The 18,923-nt window shown below is 39.7% G+C and overlaps 1 protein-coding gene and 1 long non-coding RNA gene across 6 annotated transcripts in view; one reads left to right on the forward strand and one right to left on the reverse strand.

The window, feature by feature from the left end:
* The first annotated feature begins 1,718 nt into the window (after positions 1-1,718).
* Positions 1,719-8,029, forward strand: LOC147836143 (uncharacterized). 2 transcript variants are annotated; one of them, XR_015496344.1, is made up of 3 exons: positions 1,719-2,537; positions 5,718-6,557; positions 6,815-8,029. It is a non-coding gene; the product is annotated as an uncharacterized LOC147836143 (long non-coding RNA). The 2 variants fall into 2 exon arrangements; XR_015496345.1 differs by having other exon boundaries at positions 1,931-2,537; positions 5,718-6,590.
* Positions 8,030-10,753: 2,724 nt separating this feature from the next.
* The window catches only part of nagk (N-acetylglucosamine kinase), an 8,332-nt gene continuing 162 nt past the window's right edge, over positions 10,754-18,923 (reverse strand). Inside the window, exons 2-11 of one of the 4 annotated variants that reach the window (XM_087258547.1) lie at positions 18,747-18,831; positions 18,555-18,653; positions 18,329-18,470; positions 18,138-18,248; positions 16,217-16,329; positions 16,039-16,126; positions 14,364-14,461; positions 14,192-14,270; positions 11,883-11,945; positions 10,754-11,600 (exon numbers count right to left, since the gene is read on the reverse strand). In XM_087258547.1, coding sequence (XP_087114673.1) covers positions 11,908-11,945; positions 14,192-14,270; positions 14,364-14,461; positions 16,039-16,126; positions 16,217-16,329; positions 18,138-18,248; positions 18,329-18,470; positions 18,555-18,653; positions 18,747-18,831 — 853 coding nt within the window. In that variant the 3' untranslated portion in view covers positions 10,754-11,600; positions 11,883-11,907. 4 annotated transcript variants of the gene reach the window in all.

Consider the following 18,923-nt stretch of genomic DNA (forward strand, 5'->3'; position numbering starts at 1 on the left):
CAAAGCACAGACAATGAAATGCGTCATTCAGAACTCAATACACATTAATAATGAGGGCCTCTTGAAATGGATTTACTAAATATAGTCACAGAAAAGTAACATTCACAAAATACACTTTAGTGCAAATAAACAAGGACACAATTTCACCACATCAATTCCAAATTGCTCAAAGTTGTCAGCTCCATTTCTTTCAACGCGACTGGACCTTCTAGTCACTTTAAAATATAACAAAAAGGGGTTTAGACAGCTTAGTCAGCACTCAGACAGTAGCATTGCTCAGAAAATAGCATTATTTTAATAGCATTAAATGCCTCTGGATTGTAGCATGAATGTTCCTAAACCGCAGCAACAGAACTGTGGGCACGTTTACGATCCGAATGAGAAGCAGAATCCTATAACAAACAAACACACATCCACATGGTTACAAATCATTGCATTGGTTAACACTCCCACATGCAAAACACTTACCAAACATAAATGAGGTGCTCTTAAATCAAATCCCCCGATTGATATTAAGTCTCCAACCGCACTAAAACTGAAAGTCAGTCAACCGATCAATCTAAACACTGATGGAAACAGGCATACAAACCAGGCAGGCTGGAATGCAACAACACAGGGTAAGCATTCACCCCCAGCCACTAAACAATTAGTAAACCGCTATGCTAACTGCACCTTACCTGGAAGCCATTGCTGGCGCAGACACACATCCACACAGGAAGTGGAATTCAGAACTAGCCTCACAACAAGCTACAGCCCTCAGCACTAAATAGGCAAGTACTCTGCACTGATTGGTTTTGCAGACTTCAATCAACATCATTTACCTCATTCCCCCTATCACACAAGGTCCCTTTAAACCTATTCACTGTGTTTATTCTGTTCTCATTTTTATTGGCTGTATTGGTTACGTCAATCAGAGAGAATACATTCGGTTACAGTGTGTACAGAAAGTTCAGTCATTATAGAGGTTACTCGCTCAACGCATGGTTGGAAAAGCTGCCGTTCTGTGCTAGAACAAGAGCACCAAACATCAGGAACAGTGATGTATAAGCTGTATGTTTATGCCACTTGTACTGTGTGAGTAAACTGAATCTACGTTGTTTAAGACGTTAAGTAAACATTATACAGAAAAAAGACGATCTTGTCGGGGTTCGTTCCTCCCAAGCATCCACGAAGGCCAAAGCAAAACCAAAAACTATCTAATCACACAACAACTGGTTTCAGAAGTGGTATTTCTTCTGGAAATTTAAACTACATGGGTGTATGAGAGAAAAGTCGGACGCCGTAGAAACAGCATATGCAACAGAAGGGGATAAACAGCAGCCAAATTGTTAGCGATCTGCCAGCACACACAAGCAGGCTGACGTCATTGTGTCGATGAGAACTGTGCTGACTTAACTACAAAGTGAGTTGTCAGAAGTGAGAGACTTGAATGCTCCACAAGAACATCTGTAAATCTGTAAAGTTAACATAAAAAAGAAAAGACAAAAAGAGTAAATAAACACAACAAAACAACATCCCAAGAAGAATTGTGTAATGGAGCTATGGCAGAAATCCCTGATTCAAACCTGCCCCCAGACTGGCTTAAGACAATGTTTGAAAACCAAAATAAGAATAATGAGAAACTAAAAATTATTATTGCCCCAATATTGACTGATATTACAAGTTGTACACAAGCCCCACAAATGTCAATGTTCACTGCACCAAGGGATGACACACGTGAGAGCGCTCAGCCTATTGTGAGAGAAAGGAGGATTCCTGTGAGGTCACGCAATGTCACATACGGGCCATTTGCTGAACTAGAAGTGATACAGCGGAGAGCACATACTTTTGGTCCACTCAGAGCTACCCTCTCCATGGAGACTGCCACAAGACAAGGAAACACTAAGCAGGGCTCCCAGCCAGTTCCACATATTTTGTTGAACAAAGATCTAGTACTTGGCCAGCCATTTGCGCAGATAGTCCTAAGTCAAGGCTTGCTGATTTTGATGGTACCATATGCCGAGCATTGCTGCCGTGTTGCGAGCTTATAGCTAACTTTGTTCTGTTTTCAGTGTTTTACTTGTATTTCTGTCGTTTTCCGTGCTGGGTGTACACACTCTCATTACCTATGACAGCCACACACTTCGGGAAATTGGCTCCCTCGTTCCACATCGAAGACCGGACTTTGTTCTTTGACGACGCTCTATTTACAAACACAGCAACAGAGCCCTTTGTCTGGGTCACACAATCTTAGAGACGAAGGAAACGCAGCCGTAAAAGAGGAAAGAGAGCCGGCGTCCTCATCAGACTAATACGCCATGGATATCGACTTCCGCTCCCCACCATTCTGCTGGCTAACGTTCAGTGACTGAACAACAAACTTAGCGAGCTGCAGGCGTGCATTTGCTTTCAACAGGAAACCCAAAACTGCTGCATTATCTGCCTTACAGAAACCTGGTTATCTGCGGAGGTACCAGACACACCTATTGTACTTTCATCGTTCTCTGTGCAACGCCTGGATGGAACGAAATAACTTACAGGGAAAAGCAAAGGAGGAGGTGTGTGTTTCTTTATTAACAACTCATGGTGTAATGAGAGAAACATACACCCAGTAAGTTCATTTTGTTCTCCTGATCTGGAATATCTTATGTTTTGGTGTCGGCCATACTGGCTGCCTAGGGAGTTCACAGCTGTGATAATTACGGCTGTGTATATCCACCCTCAAACCAACACAAAGCAGGCGCTCAGGAAACTGTCTCAGGAAAATTGCTCCAAAATACTATCAACACATCACCACAAACACGCGTGGTGATCGCATTTTGGACCATTGCTACTCTCCGTTCTGAGATGGCTACAAATTCCTCCCCCGCCCACCGCTTGGCAAATCAGACCACTCTTCTGTTCTGCTCTTGCCTGCTTACAGGCAGAAACTGAAACGGGAACCACCCACCCTCAGGACATTTCAGAGCTGGACGGACCAATCGGATTCCATACTTAAGGACTGTTTTGAACACATGGACTGGGATTTGTTCTGGGCAGCTTCTGATGACGACGAAGAGAAGTGTACTCAGACACCGTTACATGCTTCATTAGAAAATGCATAGAAGATGTGGTCCAAAGCAAAAACCATGGATCAATGGTGAAGTTCGAACAGCCCTATCAGTGCGAGCTTCCGCCTATAAATCCAGAAATGCTGAGGAGCTAAACCAAGCAAACTACAACCTCAGAAAAACCATCAAAGCAGCAAAACGTCAATACAGATACAAGATAGAGGGTCAATTTAACACAAATAACGCAAGGAGCATGTGGCAGGGACTTAATTACATTACAGACTTTAAAAGTAACAAACCCGCCAATATAAACATTGCACAGACTGTGCACTCCCACAGCCGAAATTTAAAACCGCCAGCACACTCTCTGTTTCTGTAGTGGACGAAATGAGAGCTTTCCGTTGCGTGAACATCTGGAAAGCTATGGGCCCAGATGGCATCCCTGGACGTGTACTTAAAGCATGGGCACACCAGCTAGCGGGAGTTTTCATGGACATCTTTAACCTTTCGCTCTCTCGGTCTGTGGTTTCCACATGCTTTAAGACAGCTGTAATGGAGGCCAGCTAGTAAGTTCTGTGCAGGTAAACCTCACTCCTCTGACCTCTAAAGGTGCTCTAGCAACAGATGCTAGAGGCCATGGTCTTTAGCCTCCTTGTTAGAGCAACTGACTCCCATGCGGAAGGTTGCCGGTTTGATCCCAGCTCGGAGCTGGTTGGGTGGTTGTAGGACCAGCAGGGTTACATTGGTGCCGTGACCTGGATGGGAGTGAGGTTTAGGGGGTGAGTGTAACGGAGGCCAGCTAGTAAGTGCTGTGCAAGTAAACCTCACTCTTCTGACCTCTAAAATGTGCTCTAGTGACAGACGCTAGAGGCCATGGTCTTTAGCTTCCTTGTTAGAGCAATCGACTCCCATGCGGAAGGTTGCTGGTTCGATCCCAACTCGAAGCGGGTTGGGAGGGCTTTCACCTTGCACACTGCTCTGTCTCACTTGGAAAACAAAAACACATATGTGAGAATGCTGTTTGTGGACAATAGCTCAGCATTCAACAGCATAGTGCCTGCCAAGCTGGTGGTGAAGCTCCAGGATCTGGGCCTACACAGCTCTCTGTGCAACTAGATCCTGGACTTCATGTCAAGCTGCAAGCAGATGCCAGGTGGTCAGAATGAACAACATTACCTCATCCAAACTGATCCTCAACACTAAGTGCTCCACAGGGCTGTGTTCTCTGCCCCCTCCTGTACTCCCTATACACACATGACTGTACAGCCAAACACAGCTCCAAAGTCATCGTTAAATTTGCTGATGACACAGCAGTTGTGGGCCTAATCACAGATAATGATGAGACGGCCTACAGAGAGAAGGTGCACACAATGACGCAGTGGTGTCAGGAAAACCACCTCTCACTCAACATCAGCAAAACCAAGGAGCTGGTGGTAGATTTCAGGAGAGAGAAGAGAGAACACACTCCCATCACCATCAACGGGACACTAGTGGACAGAGTCAGCGCTTTCAAGTTTCTTGGATTACACATCGCTGAGGATTTAAGATGGACTGCTCACACAGACGCAGTGCTGAGGAAGGCACAGCAACGCCTATTCTTCCTCAGGCGTCTCAGCAGGTTTGGAATGAGCCCCCACATTCTCCGCTCGTTCTACACCTGTACTGTGGAGAGCATCCTGACAGGCTGTATCACCACCTGGTATTGAAATAGTACCAGCAGCAATCGCAAAGGCCTACATAGGATTGTGCAAACTGCTGGACGCGTAGTAGGAGGTGACCTTCCCTCCCTCCAGGACATCTACACTAGGTGGTGCATTAGGAAGGCCAAGATAATTATCAGCAACTCCAGCCACCCAAGCCATAGACTTTTCTCTCTGCTACCCTCAGGCAGATGGTTCCGCAGCATCCGATCACGCACTAGCTGGCTGACGGAAAGTTTCTTCCCTCAGACTATCAGGTTGATGAACTTTTAACACACCTCACACAGACTCTTCCATACCCCTCACTGCACACCATCAATATGTAGCATGCACTGCACTTTAACCAATCCATGTTTGAAACAATACTGCTAACAACTATGTGGACACCTATTCATTGTACATATCGCTGTCAATTTTACATTGTCCTGTTTCTTTGGGAGTATGCTGTTGTATTTTGTAATGTCTGTATTTTGCACTGTCATTGTATTTGCACTATCTGTATTTTTTACTGTCTGGAGCCAGCACCTAAGCTTTTCACTCATCATAGCACACATGCTGCTGAGGATGTGACAATAAAAGTTATTTGATTTTGATTTGATTTGGTAGCAGATACTGGAATCATTTCTGTTACCATTTGAGTGACAAGCTAGGGATTATGGTTGGAGTGGAGACTACAGAGTAGAATGTCTATACGACTGCCTGAGAGGGTCAGCTATTAGGCATGTCTGTTGGCTTCCTGAGCATATCTGTGAGTACTACACCCTTCTTAAAGAGCAGTTAACACAATGTTTTAGTCAGGGCGACCCTAAGCTGGCTTATTTATGTGACTGTAAACTGCATTCCAGCACAAGCTGTTGTAGACACAGGAGCTAAGGCGACAGTTATCTCAAAGACTTTGTATCAGCAGTATATTCAATGGGAACATTTAGTGATGCACAGCAACGTATTGAGTTTTTGCTCTCATACAGATTTCTCCTTGCTGTTTCAGATTTGGATCTTGGCCTCTTAACAGCTGTCACACACAGGAGTTGCTGGGCCAGTACGCCAGCCAGTCAGGCGGACTACCCTTGGATAAGAGGAAGAGGAGAGGTATCTCAATGCTATGCTGGAAGGAGTCATAACATCTTTTACTTCGGAGTGCGCATCACCTGTAGTGTTAGTACGTAAAAAAGATGGAGGTGTTCGCTGGTGTGTTGACTATAGGCGCCTTAATAGCTTGACTGACAAGGATGCTTATCCTCTCCCCAAAATCAAGGAATGCCTTCAAGTCCCTGGTGGAGTTTTGTTTCTTCTACCGTAGACCTCCAGGCTACTGGCAAATTGCAACAGATGAAATGGACAGAGCAAAGACGGCCTTCATCACTCGCTATGTCCTTTATGAGTACACTCATATGCTCTTTGGCTTGTGCAATGTTCCAGGCAGATTCCAAAGAGCAATGGCTTGTTCTCCGATGGCTTTAGTGCGAATCTCTTAATTTACTTCATAATCATCAACATCATCCTCCTAGGCAAAGGGGTCGATGAGAGCCTTGATCAACTTGTTTTCCAGTGCCTTTTTCAGCTATGTATGAAAGCTAAAGCCATCTAAGTGTCACCTGGTTAAAGGTGCAGTAGGTGATTGTCTTCAGAAACATTTTTTGCTGTGCTGGTTGAAAGTCTCTTCACAGTCCAAAAGTAATGATTACAGTAAATGATCTAAATGTGTTTATATAAATATTTATATTCTGGGTAAAGCATAAAACAAAACAAAAAATTCATCCAATTAAATATTGTTGGATTGACATCTCCCATAATTTCGATAAGCAGCTCAGACTGTCTGTCAGCAAATGTAGATTCGGACTTCTGCGCATCTGTTCACGCAGCTCGAGAGGGTGCTCGCTGCAGAGCCATTTGAGCAGAGCTGAGCTCCAGCGAGGGGGAGCATGAGCTCTCGTTCTGCCTCCTGTAAGCTGTTTTAATGCGTACACCAACCCCACCCCTAACCCTACCCCCAGTGACATCACTCGTAGAAGAAGTGCAAAAAAGGTGGAGCTCAAGCTCAAGCTCCCCCTCGCTGGAGCTCAGCTCACCCAAATGGCTCTGCAGCGAGCACCACTTGCGCAGATCCGCTATTCGCGCATACCCATCTGCAGAAGCGCCGCGTGGTCACGAAACAGACCGGGAGAAATCAAATGCTGAATTGAAACTTTTAAAAACCTGAATCAATATTGGAGTTACTTTAGCACGCTGGAGGAAGGGCCACACCATGGCTGAAGTATTACTGTTAGACAGGTAATGTTCTGTTTTCAAACTATTTTAGTCAGGCTAATTAGTTTAAGCTTATGTTAGATTGTGTTCTGTTATGAATGACTTATATGCACAGACGTGTTGTTCAGCCACTGAAATCTCCCGGTGAAAGATTGATGTGATTATTATTAGTTTCATAAGGATCCTTTTACAGCATCGATAATATCGATTTATATTTAGTTTAACAACAAAACATCAGTAAATACCGCTATTCCGCCTAACCTGCTTTATTAAGCTGAAGTTGCTTTTATATTCACATTGTGTAATTTTTGAACAATGACAGCCTTCCTATACTGTTTACCATGCTACTCTGAATATTCACTCTGAAATAGCATGTAAGTGTGGCTAAGTAATAAATGTAATTCCTGCTCGGCGCTGGCTAAACACTAACTAACTGGCGAATGACGTGAACTAGTGGGTTGTCTGCCTGCTGTTGTGACGTGGTGCGCGCGCTCGTGATTTCAGGGGGTGTGGCTTTAAATCGCAGTCCCTTCCCGCCATCCAAAGATAATATGCTAAGCTGTTAACATTTTGGCAGATCACCTGCTGCACCTTTAAAGAAGAGGTCCTTTCCTAGGCCATGTATTCAGTGTCGAAGGCATACAACCAAACCCATTTTTGATTAGTGATGTGGTAGCTTGATATTTCAGCAGCAGGAACTGGAAGACTAGTCAGGATAGAGGGAAAGATGAATGCAGCAATGCACAGAGACATCCTCAATGAAAACCTGCTTCAGACTGCTCTTGACCTCAGACTGGGGCAACGTTCCAACAGGACAATGAGCCAAAGCACACCGCCAAAATGCCAATAGATGGCTTCACAACAACTCAGTGAATGTCCTTGAGTGGCCCAGTCAGAGCACAGACCTAAATTCCATTGAACATCTCTGGAGAGATATGAAAATGGCTGTACACCTTTTTTCACATTGTCATTTTAGGGTATTGTGTGTAGAACTTTGAGGAAATAAATTAATTTAATCCATTTTGGAATAAAGCTGTAACATAAAAAATGTGGAAAAAGTGAAGCGCTATGAATTATTTTCACATGCACTGTTAGTCTAGTGACTATATCAATTTATCACCCTTAATATACCAAGATTGTAATCCAGCAAATCGCAGCCATATTGCAAGTGAGGTTGCTGAACATTGGAAACATCTTATAGTACAAAATACCTCCCCTCCTGGATTGTGATGTCAGCCTACTAATCGGCTACAACTGTTCAAGATCAATTATTCCCCGAGAAGTGATAGCAGGAGGAGACGAGCCCTATGCCATTCAAACAGATCTTGGATAGAATGTAGTAGATTGTTGATCACGCTCTGACTTATTTGATGAGATTGTGTCACCACAAAGCGGTTAAGTAGCTTTCTTCCATCACACCTGCCAACATTATACAGGTCCTTGTCAGTGACTTTAAAGTTTTAGAAGAAGAAACTGTCATAGTATCCCAAGATGAGATTCTCTTTCTTGAGAGGTTGAAGTCCAGCCTAAACAAAAACATTCACGGTCACTACGAAATGCCACTTCCTTTCAATGCAAGGTCGAAACTACCAAATAACAAACGATGCGCTATGGTTACACTTGATCACCTTAAAAGGGAAGATGGTGGGACACTAAGGCACTCGGCCTGCCGCCTCATGTCAACGCATGCCTCCCATCAGTGCTGATTTACAGCCATATCTCACTGCTATGAGTGTGATATTGCCCATTTATATTGTGTCAATTAATCCATTTTATTATAGATATATATATATATAAAAAAATAGCAATGTTTTTCACTTATGTTGGTGCGATACTTTGTAGTTTGCAATTTAACATAATGAAATAAAACAAACACTCACAAGAAATACACGTACACTAGACATGAAGTTGGCGTGGACCAATGTACATTCTCACGTTAATTTCATCCAAACGTGAGCATGAAATCTGGCGTACGCAAAGTTTTTGTGGGTACACAGCGTTAATACATGAGGCCCCAGGTCTGTATCCAGACCCCTCTCTGAACTTGTGCATAAAAATTAAAGTACCAGTTGAACGATTAGAACCACGACTAATAAAAATTAAATGTCCCCACTTTGTTTGCCGATTTTTTTTTTACCCGTCTCACCAGAATGGCTTTTTTGACTTTTTTTTATTTGCATTAGTATGCTTACAATACCAAAATAAAGCTTTTCTTTTCGTATGATCTTCTAAATCATGAGCATTAAGAAAGGCTAAGATAAACAAGGAAAATTCAAAAGAACACATAACAAACAAGTGAATTTAATGCAGTGTAACACAGAACCAGCAAATCGCCAGCAACAATAAGAGTTCTTTGGCTAAGAAGCTGACTAAACTCCTTTAAAAAGGGTAGAATGTGATTAATCTGTAATGTTTTCATAAAATCGTGAAAAGAAATAAAATTAAATGTAATATTTCAGTTTAAAGTTTATAAGACCTCAATCTTCTGACCATCAACGAACGCAAAGGGACAGAACAAGGATGTCTCTTACCCTCCTCACTTTTTGATGATTGGCCATAACTTTGTACACGCAGCAGCATCTACAGGAGTCAATGCTTTTGAAATGCACAGGTGAGATTCTTTCCGGTATGCGTTGTCTTCTTTTGCAGCCTTTCAAGTGTTGTTAATTAGGCATTAAAAAAAACAATAGGCTGTTAAGAGTTTTATGAGAAAATCAGATCATAAGAAGCTTTGTGGCCCAAAAAGTATGTCGACCCAGCCAGTTCACCCCTGACCTCATGATGATGCTTCACTGACCTCCATCCTGGTTTTGTCTCCCAACATGGTGCATAACATTTAGTGCATCACAGAGCTTGCACCAATGTCAGGTGTCTTTCCCGAATGTTCCTTGACATCAAAAACAAGCCTATGCACTACAAAAGACAATTTGTCGACGACTTTCATTGTACCATCAGTCGAGTCCTCAATAGTAATACATTTTTAGAAAGTAGCGTCTTGTTTAACAGATACTGTTTGAATGGCGTTAAAGATGTCAGTGAACTCCCCAATAGTTTCCACTTCTTGGTTATTTTAGAAAATTTAGAGGAAAGACTTTTTGCTGAACATTTTGGCAAAGGGTATCGCCAAATTAAGTTTCTCGTTATCAAAAGCAGCAGAGTGATCAGCAAGTACATCAGACCTATTGCTTAAGCCGTGCTCAACTCTGCGCCAACTTCAACAGCCATGACTGTAGCTAAATCAAGTCTTTTAGTTTTCATTTAAGAGAAAATGGGTAAAACAATGCAGTGCAGTTAATAAATTGCTTCTTATTTGAAATGAGTATGAGTTTTTTTTCTGTTTGCAAATGTTTGTTGCTACGATGGATTTGGGAAACACCAAATTGCTGAACTATGTTTGTAATGATGGAACTTGCGACCATAGTTGGCTACGGATGGTTTTGGGAAGGACAGTTCACGACAGTTCAAGATAGGTCAGTGGTGGTTTTCACAGCATTATTGTAAAAATACCAATAGTCAAGTGAGAATTATGTACAGCATGTGTTTTGGTTCCTAGAATTTGAATATTTTAATCAGGTACAACAGGTAATCTACAGTTAGTGACAAAATACAGATTGGATACTTGATTATTTAGCTTCTTATTTGATATCAGCATATGTGTAAAGTATTAGGCTACACCTGTACGTAATCTTCTTTCACACAGAAACTACAAATTGTTACATCACACATTTACAACAATTTAATAAAATTATCTTTGCCAAAATGTTTGATGACAATAAGTGCTTTTGCAAATATTTATTTACACAATAATTCCAATATATATATATATCAAAATATATAAAGTTCCCTTATTTACCAAAGACATTACATAGATCATCACAATACAAATATTAAAAAACAACAACAACAAAAAAAATCAAACAATCATATACTGTGCATACATTAAACAGTATGGATTCAAATAATTTTGAAGTCTATTTATATTATGCTATAGTGGCATGCAAAATTTCGTGAAATCTGTGAAAATGTAAAAAAAAAAATAAGTGAGATCAGAACAAATGCATTTTTAGTACTGTTCCAGAGTAAGATGTTTAAAAATAGTCCACAAGATGAAAAAAAAAGAAATTATTCAAACAACCTATTCTACAAGTTTGTTTGTTTTTATACAGTGTGGGATTACTTGGATGATCTTGGAACTTTTTTTACTTCGTGATAGATGTTTATAAGGACCTCATTTGAATAGTTAAACTACCTCCTGTCCTACAAAAGAACAAGAAAAAATATCCTTCATGTCCTGAAGAATCTATATATATTACAAAACTGAATGATACAAAATGGGTTTGAGAAACAGCACCCCCAAAAGAATAGTGTGTATTAGTGTAAAAACAGGAAGTTTCTACTTCACTTAATCAAAATAAGACTGAATTCAAATATCATCACTGAGTGAAGGTATGGCTGAAAAACATATTGACATTGGCAGAGTAGTCCAGAGGAAGGGTGGTTCCTATGTTCTTTGCCCCCATTTTAGCTCCACCCAGAGCAGAGGACTGACGTAAAGTAAGCAGACTGTACTTCCGGAAGTGACTATAATCATGAGACTGAGCCTGTGAAAGGACCTGAGTGAAACCTGTGGAAAAAATAAAATAAATAAAAACACATTTACAACTGGATGTGAATGTCAGAATTTATTCACCATTCACTTGTTCCAAACCAATATTGAGTTTTGTTTATTACAGAAAACAATATGTTCAATAACCTTGAAAATCTGTAAACAAACACTGATTTCCATATATATATATATATGAATTCATTTCATTCAAATTTATATTTGCTTTTTCCATACTGTCCCAACTTTTTCTGATTTGGGATTGTATATACGCTGGGGTTGGACAAGGAAACTGGCACTGGCCGATTTAGTCCTGGAAGCTTCATAGCTAAATTTGACCAGCCTGGTAGCCAATCTTCACTGATTCTTCATTCCAGCAGTAAGAGGAGAGTGTAAAGGTTTAATTAGATTTTATTATAAATACTCTTGATTAAACAGAGAATAGCACAGTTTTGCATAAAATATTGTAATGCAAACAACATGGGTGACATATTAGAGTTCAACAGAGGACAAATACTTTGTGTCTCGCTAGTGCCTCTGTGACAAAATGATTCAAACACTGTATCCTGAAGGCAGTGTCGTGTATCAGGATGATAATGCAACAACAGACACAGCCAAACTGGTGACAGAGTGGATTGATGAATGTAAAAGGTAACATCTCCCATGGCCTGCACATGTACCAGAAGTAAATATTATTGAGCCACTTTTGGTGTTTTGAAGGAGAGAGTCAGGAAACATTTTTCCCCACCAGCATCACGTAGCGACCTGGCCACTATTCTGCTAAAAGCACGGCGCAAAATCCCTCTGGCCACTGTGCAGGACTTGTATCTGCTATTCCCAAGGCAAATTGCTGCTGTGATGGCTGCTATTCACAGATAGAGAGAGAGGGGTGAACGGGGACACTATTCTTTGTAGACTAAAATCTAAATCAAATCAATACTATTAATTGTAAAGAAGGTATGTTTTTAATTGGAAAATAAAACACATTTTAAGGAACTTTTTGTCTTGTTTTTATTTATTTATTACATTTTTTTGTGTCATTAAGTATATCTCTCTAGTTTAGCCTCTCAGCTTTTGAAATCAACGTAAAGGACGCTCTCAGACCCAGAAATTGTGCATGATTATTTAAATTTATATTACTTTTTGGTCCATGTTTTTTGGCAGCTGTTGTGCTGCCACCTATAGGGCATACTAGTCACTGCACTGTAGGAGAGCCAATATCAGCTGAACCTAATCATCAAGCATGCCAGTGAGTAGAGACACAGGCTTTTTTTTTCAATTTCAAGAATGCAGAGAACACACTTGTGTTCTAGTGGAGAGTGGTCTTGCCAGGTCACCTCGGGAGAACGAACTTGGACGCCGCGAGAACGGAGAACACGTCCAGTGAGAAATGAGATGCTGCTGTTCTCCCTTGTGGTCACGTGACCTTCATGTGTTTTAACAGACAATTATTTAAACATTTATACAATGACTTATTGTTTATTCCCTTTTCAATGTATATAGCATGCACAAAAACCTTACAAATATATTTTTTACAATACAAATTACAGCAAATAAGAACTCCCTTATGGCTTTATTAAAATTTCATGTCTTAACGATTATTTTTAGAAAATCGCTAGTTCGAGCCTCGCCTGGGTCAGTGGAGTTTGCATGTTCTCTCTGCGTTTGCGTGGGTTTTCTCCAGGAGCTCCAGTATTCCCTACAAGTCCAAAGACATGTGGTACAGGTAAATTGGGTAAGAAAAACAATTGTCCCTAGTGTATGTTTGTTAATGAGAGTTTATGGGTCATTTAAGTTGAACTTTAAGTTGAATTATGTCTGAACTTTAATAATAAAACGATGGGGTTCCCACCTCCTTTATTCAGCCGCAATGACTTCTGGAACTTGAGCCAGTTTGGTGCTCAAGTCTGCATCTGTGCGTCCTAGATATCAAGAACACGTGCAGGAACTTTCAGGCGTCCTCCGTTCTTGAGTATTGGAACTAAACTTTGGTGGTTGATGATGCATTACACGAGAACACAAAGATGCAAGATCGCTTAGGAACGCATATTGCTGTAGCAGAGGCCCTACACCATTCTAATAAATTATTGTGGTCTAAAATCAGGCGTTTCAGTTTCATTGTCCAAAATCTGTGTTTTTTTTCCCGAACTAATCATTAAAATATTGATAATAAATTTTATTATATAATACATTGCAATATAATTTTGGAAATCAAACGGTTAAAATAAAATTGCTGTATTATTACTACCATTTTCTACATCTATTGTCAAAAATGCAATTCTTGAATGTGAGATCAATTATAAAACCCTTTTCCTAATTTGCAATGAGGAAGCAAGCTTTTCTCTGTAAATGGGTTAGGACTTCGGATTCATAAGCAAATGATTACAAATAACAAATGGCAGTAAATGATCAAACTACTTGTGCTACAAACTGGTGAGTTAATGACAATACATTAAAATCAAAATAACATGCTAAGAAAATACAGCAGTTTTGTATGGCTAAAAATCAGTGGAAGTGTATGAGACCCAGAATCTTCACACATTTACGTTAAAATGGCCACAACTGCTTTTACGTGAAAAATAAAGTGGAAAAGGAAGTTAAAAAGCACGCACCAGATTTCATTAGTTCCCAGCTGCGCCACACTGAACCGACACACAAAACAGGCAAGCCAAGTTCACCACGAAACAGATCCTGAATGATCAAGACATGACAGTTATTAAATGACAAGAAAAAGAAACTACAAGTAAGAACTGATGTATTTCTATTTTGTGATAAATTTTGTACCTGGTGTACTTCAGGCAGGACAGCTACAATGTGCTGTGCAAGCACTTTTCCAGCTTCTCTGAACACATGTTGGCACAAAGCATCCCCAGCATTCCCACCTGATGCAAAGACAAACACAAAAAGTCATAATATGTGGCAAAACATACACATACAGTGTATCTGTAAAGTATTCATAGCGCTTCTCTTTTTACACATTTTATGTTACAGCCTTATTCCAAAATGTATTCAATAAATTTATTTCCTCAAAATTCTAAACACAATACCCCATAATGACAATGTGAAAAAAGATTAAAAATAAAAAAACCTGAAAATCACATGTACACAAGTATTTACAGCCTTTGCCATGTACAAGCTCAGGTACATTCTGTTTCCACTGATCATTCTTTAGATGTTACAGCAGCTTAATTGGAGTTCAACGGTGGTAAATTCAGTTGACTGGACATGATCTAAAAAGGCATACACCCGTCTATATAAGGTCCCAGGGTTGACAATGCATGTCAAAGCACAAACCAAGTATGAAGACAAAGGAATAGTCTGTAGAACTCTGAGACAGGATTGTCTCGAGGCACAAGGCTGGGGAAGGTTACAGAAAAATTTCTGCTGCTCATAAGTCCCAAAAAGCACAGTGGCCTCCATCATCTGTAAGTGGAAGATGTTTGGAACCCCCAGGACTTTTCTTAGAGCTGGCAGCTATCCAAGCTGAGTGATTGAGGGAGAAGGGCCTTAGTCAGGGAGGGGATCAATAACCCGATGGTCACTCTGTCTGAGCTCCAAAATTCTTCTTTGAATGGAGGTGAACCTTACAGAAGGACAACCCTCTTTGTGGCAATCCACCAATCAGGCCTGTAGGGTAGAGTGGCCAGACAGAAGCCTCCCCCCATGGAATTTGCCAAAAGGCATCTAAAGCATTCTCAGACCATAGGAATCAAAATTCTCTGGTCTGTTGAGCCAGGCATTACGTTTGGAGAAAACCATGTACCGCTCATCACTAGGCTAATAACATCCTTACAGTGAAGCATGGTGGTGGCAGCATCATGCTGTTGGGATGTTTTTCAGCAGCAGAAACTGGAACACAAGTCACGACAGAGGGAAAGATGAGTGCAGCAATGTACAGAGACATCCTAAATGAAAACCTGCTTCAGACTGCTCTTGACCTCAGACTGGGCCGACGGTTTATCTTCCAGCAGGACAATGGAGTGGCTTCACAACAATTTGGTGAATGTCCTTGTTTGGCCCACCCAGAGCCCAGACTTAAATCCTATTGAACATCTGAAAATGGCTGTAAACCGTCGCTTCCCACCCAACTTGACAGTTAGAGAGGTACTGCAAAGAGGAATGAGCAAAGATTTCCAAAGACAAGTGTGCCAAGCTTTATATTCAAAAAGACTTGATGCTGTAATTGCTGCCAAAGGTGCATCAACAAAGTATTGAGCAAAGGCTGTGAATACTTATGTACATTTCAGGTTTTTTATTTTTAATAAATTTGCAACAATTAAAACATTTTTTTTTTTACATTGTCATTATGGGGTATTGTGTGTAGAATTTTGAGGAAATAAATTATTTTAATCCATTATGGAATAAGACCGTAACATAAAAAATTGTGGAAAAAGTCAAACGCTATGAATACTTTCAGGATGCACTGTAACGTCACTGTAGACATAATGCAGCAGCATACCTTCAGCTAGTTTCCTACAGAACCCTGCGAAGTGTGACTTCTGAAAGTTTCTGTACAAATGAGGAAGCATCCCCATCAAATCTGAAACCTGGGGATGAACACATGAAAACAAAAGAGCTTATCAATTCCATTATCAAATTAAGCATAAGATATAATCAACTGAATAAATAGTTCTAACCTGAAAATAATCCTCCATGGCCTTCTTAACATAGGTGATATCATGAGGGGATGTGACAAGATTATCTCTTGCATCAAAAACGGTTTTGACAGCCAAGTGAGAAATCCAGTATGCTACCAGAAGAGATAAAGAGCTACCTTAGGCTGCATTCACATTTAGAAATAACATTTGTCTTGTGTGATCAGTTTAGAAATATCTGATACAGAGTACTGATCCCAACAGTGTTGATGAGTAAAATTAAAAATAAATAAATACTACAAAAATAGTCTGGGATCTGTCATTTTTTTTACAGAAATAAACTAATTGTTTGTTGAAAAGTGACAGTAAAGATGGCTTTTAATTTAGATAAGGTTTACATTTCTAATAAATTGTTTTGTTCAACAACTTATAAAAGACTCCTGGTTTTCACAACATTAACAAGAAGCTTAATCATTTTAATGTAAATAATGAAAAGTGTTTATCACCAAATTATAATATTCAGTAAGATTACATCTATACGTATATATAAGATATACAGCTAACCTGCTCCAGAGGAGCTTTTATTCTGGGTAAGAGATTACAAACCTGGTTAAAAATATAGAAATATATATAAACATTTCACTGGGGACATACTAACAATACCACATGGAACAAAAAAAAAACGATACTACGAATTTTTTTTAGCTCCAAAAACAATACTACGATTTTTATTTTATTTTTTTATGCTAAAAGCTTTTGTCAAAAGATTTTTTTTTTGTTATAATTTTTTTATAATAATTTTGTTTGTTTATACTTTATATATGTTCAAACACTTTCAATTAAGAGTGAAATAACATTTAATTTATAAAGCTTTTAAAATCAATCTTATGAGCTGTTTGTGAACCTACATTATTAGAATAAATGATTAATTTCCAACATCAATTTTTCAAAATTCTGTAGCAGTGTTCATTTTTGCCTTGTTAATTTGTTTACATTTTTTTATAATTTTGATAATGATATCTATTAATCTTCAACAGAGAAACGAATTGTTCTGACTCTCTAATGTCTTGTGGGATTGGCAGTTTACTGCATGTCACACTTTCGTGTGCATGCGCTCCAAGTGGTAATTGTTAAACCTGAGTTAAACCGAGTTGACAGAGAACATTTATATTAAAGATGCACAAACTAGAGCCCGCTGGCCAAAGTTGGCCCATGCTAATCTTTTGATTTGGCCCACCATCCCATTTAAGAAGAGAGGGAGGATGATAGGCAGGTGGGTATTGTGAACATCTTTGATGGATATTGTAATTTTGAAATAAACATAATCTTTTGATTTGTAAATGAATCAATTTATATTTAAATAATCATATCATTTATATTGCATGGAAACTTAATGTAATAATACATTTTCGTATTCAGCAGTGAAATTAGGTAATAAATACATCATATTTTTTTCCCTGGGTATTATATTCTAAAGGAGCTGTTGACATGGAATTGAACCAGATTTTGGTACACACCCAAACAAACAATACAAACATAAATATTAAAACAAAAACAAAAACAAAAAATATGAAAAATATGTCAAGCCAACAGCAGCTTTATAAATGCTTTCTGAGAAAAATGGTGACATGTTCAATACTTATTTTGCCCGCTGTATTTACCCACAGCCCTCATTCAAGTTTGATTTTTGGCCCTTTATAAGAAAAAGTTTGGGCACTCCTGGTTTATATCAAGTGTTGTAAAACAATTTACCCTGATCTCAACCAGATCCAAACCTTTATTGGGTTAGTCATTTTGAAACTTACTCTGCAACCTGGACTACAAGACTCAAGGCAGTTAAAATGACGTAAATTGGACCAAAGCCTTAGAAAGGAATTTATTTCTAAGATAGGATATCATCTATCAAAGATAAGATAAGATACACTGCTATACTGTCAGTTGATTTCTCTTTTTGTATATTTACCTGAGCCCTCATCACCCATCATGTGACCCCACCCCCCACAGCCAATCTGTGTGCCATCTGGATTCACCAGCTTACAGTTCGAGCCAGTGCCTGAAATCACCACTATACCTCCTGCGATAAAAAGACAGAAAAGAGTTACTATGGCAATTAGCCTCTGAAACGTACTACGAGTTGTAAATACAACACAATACCATAGTCGCTGGCAGTTGCCATTGCGCCAATGGCATCGGTGGTAATAAAATAGCTTTGGCTCAGTTTAGGGTATCTCTCATGCATGTCATCAATCAGCTTTTGGATGGCAGCCTTCTGCTCTCCACCACTCAAAGACATACCCTTAAACACAAAATCTAGACAACGTCAGAGCAACCTGGTGAACATCAAAACGTGTTGAGTATGACTGACTGTGTATTGCCTCACCAGTGAACAAATTGGTGTGTCCGGGTCCAGCCCTGCCATAATTTTAGCACTCTGGACCATTTCGTTGATTCCACTGATACAATTATCAACGCCAACCAACTACAAAAGAAAAGAAAATGTTGTAGGCACATTTACGTTTACATTGGCAAACGTTACTTCGGTCGTGTTGTTTTCAAATGTTTCACATCTCACCCAATGATTGGTACATGGTCCATCTGTCTCAGCAAGGATATCACCCTTAGCAGAAACCAGAACTGCTTTAGAGTGTGTCCCACCACTGTGATTCAAAATAAACAACATTCGTTTCTCTGAAGCTATTGCCATCTTATCTTATCGTCAACGACTGATAGCAAAAACGTATACTAGCGT

The sequence above is a fragment of the Danio rerio genome, chromosome 7, assembly GCF_052040795.2.
Source record: "Danio rerio strain M-AB ecotype USA chromosome 7, GRCz13ab, whole genome shotgun sequence".
NCBI lineage: Eukaryota > Metazoa > Chordata > Actinopteri > Cypriniformes > Danionidae > Danio > Danio rerio.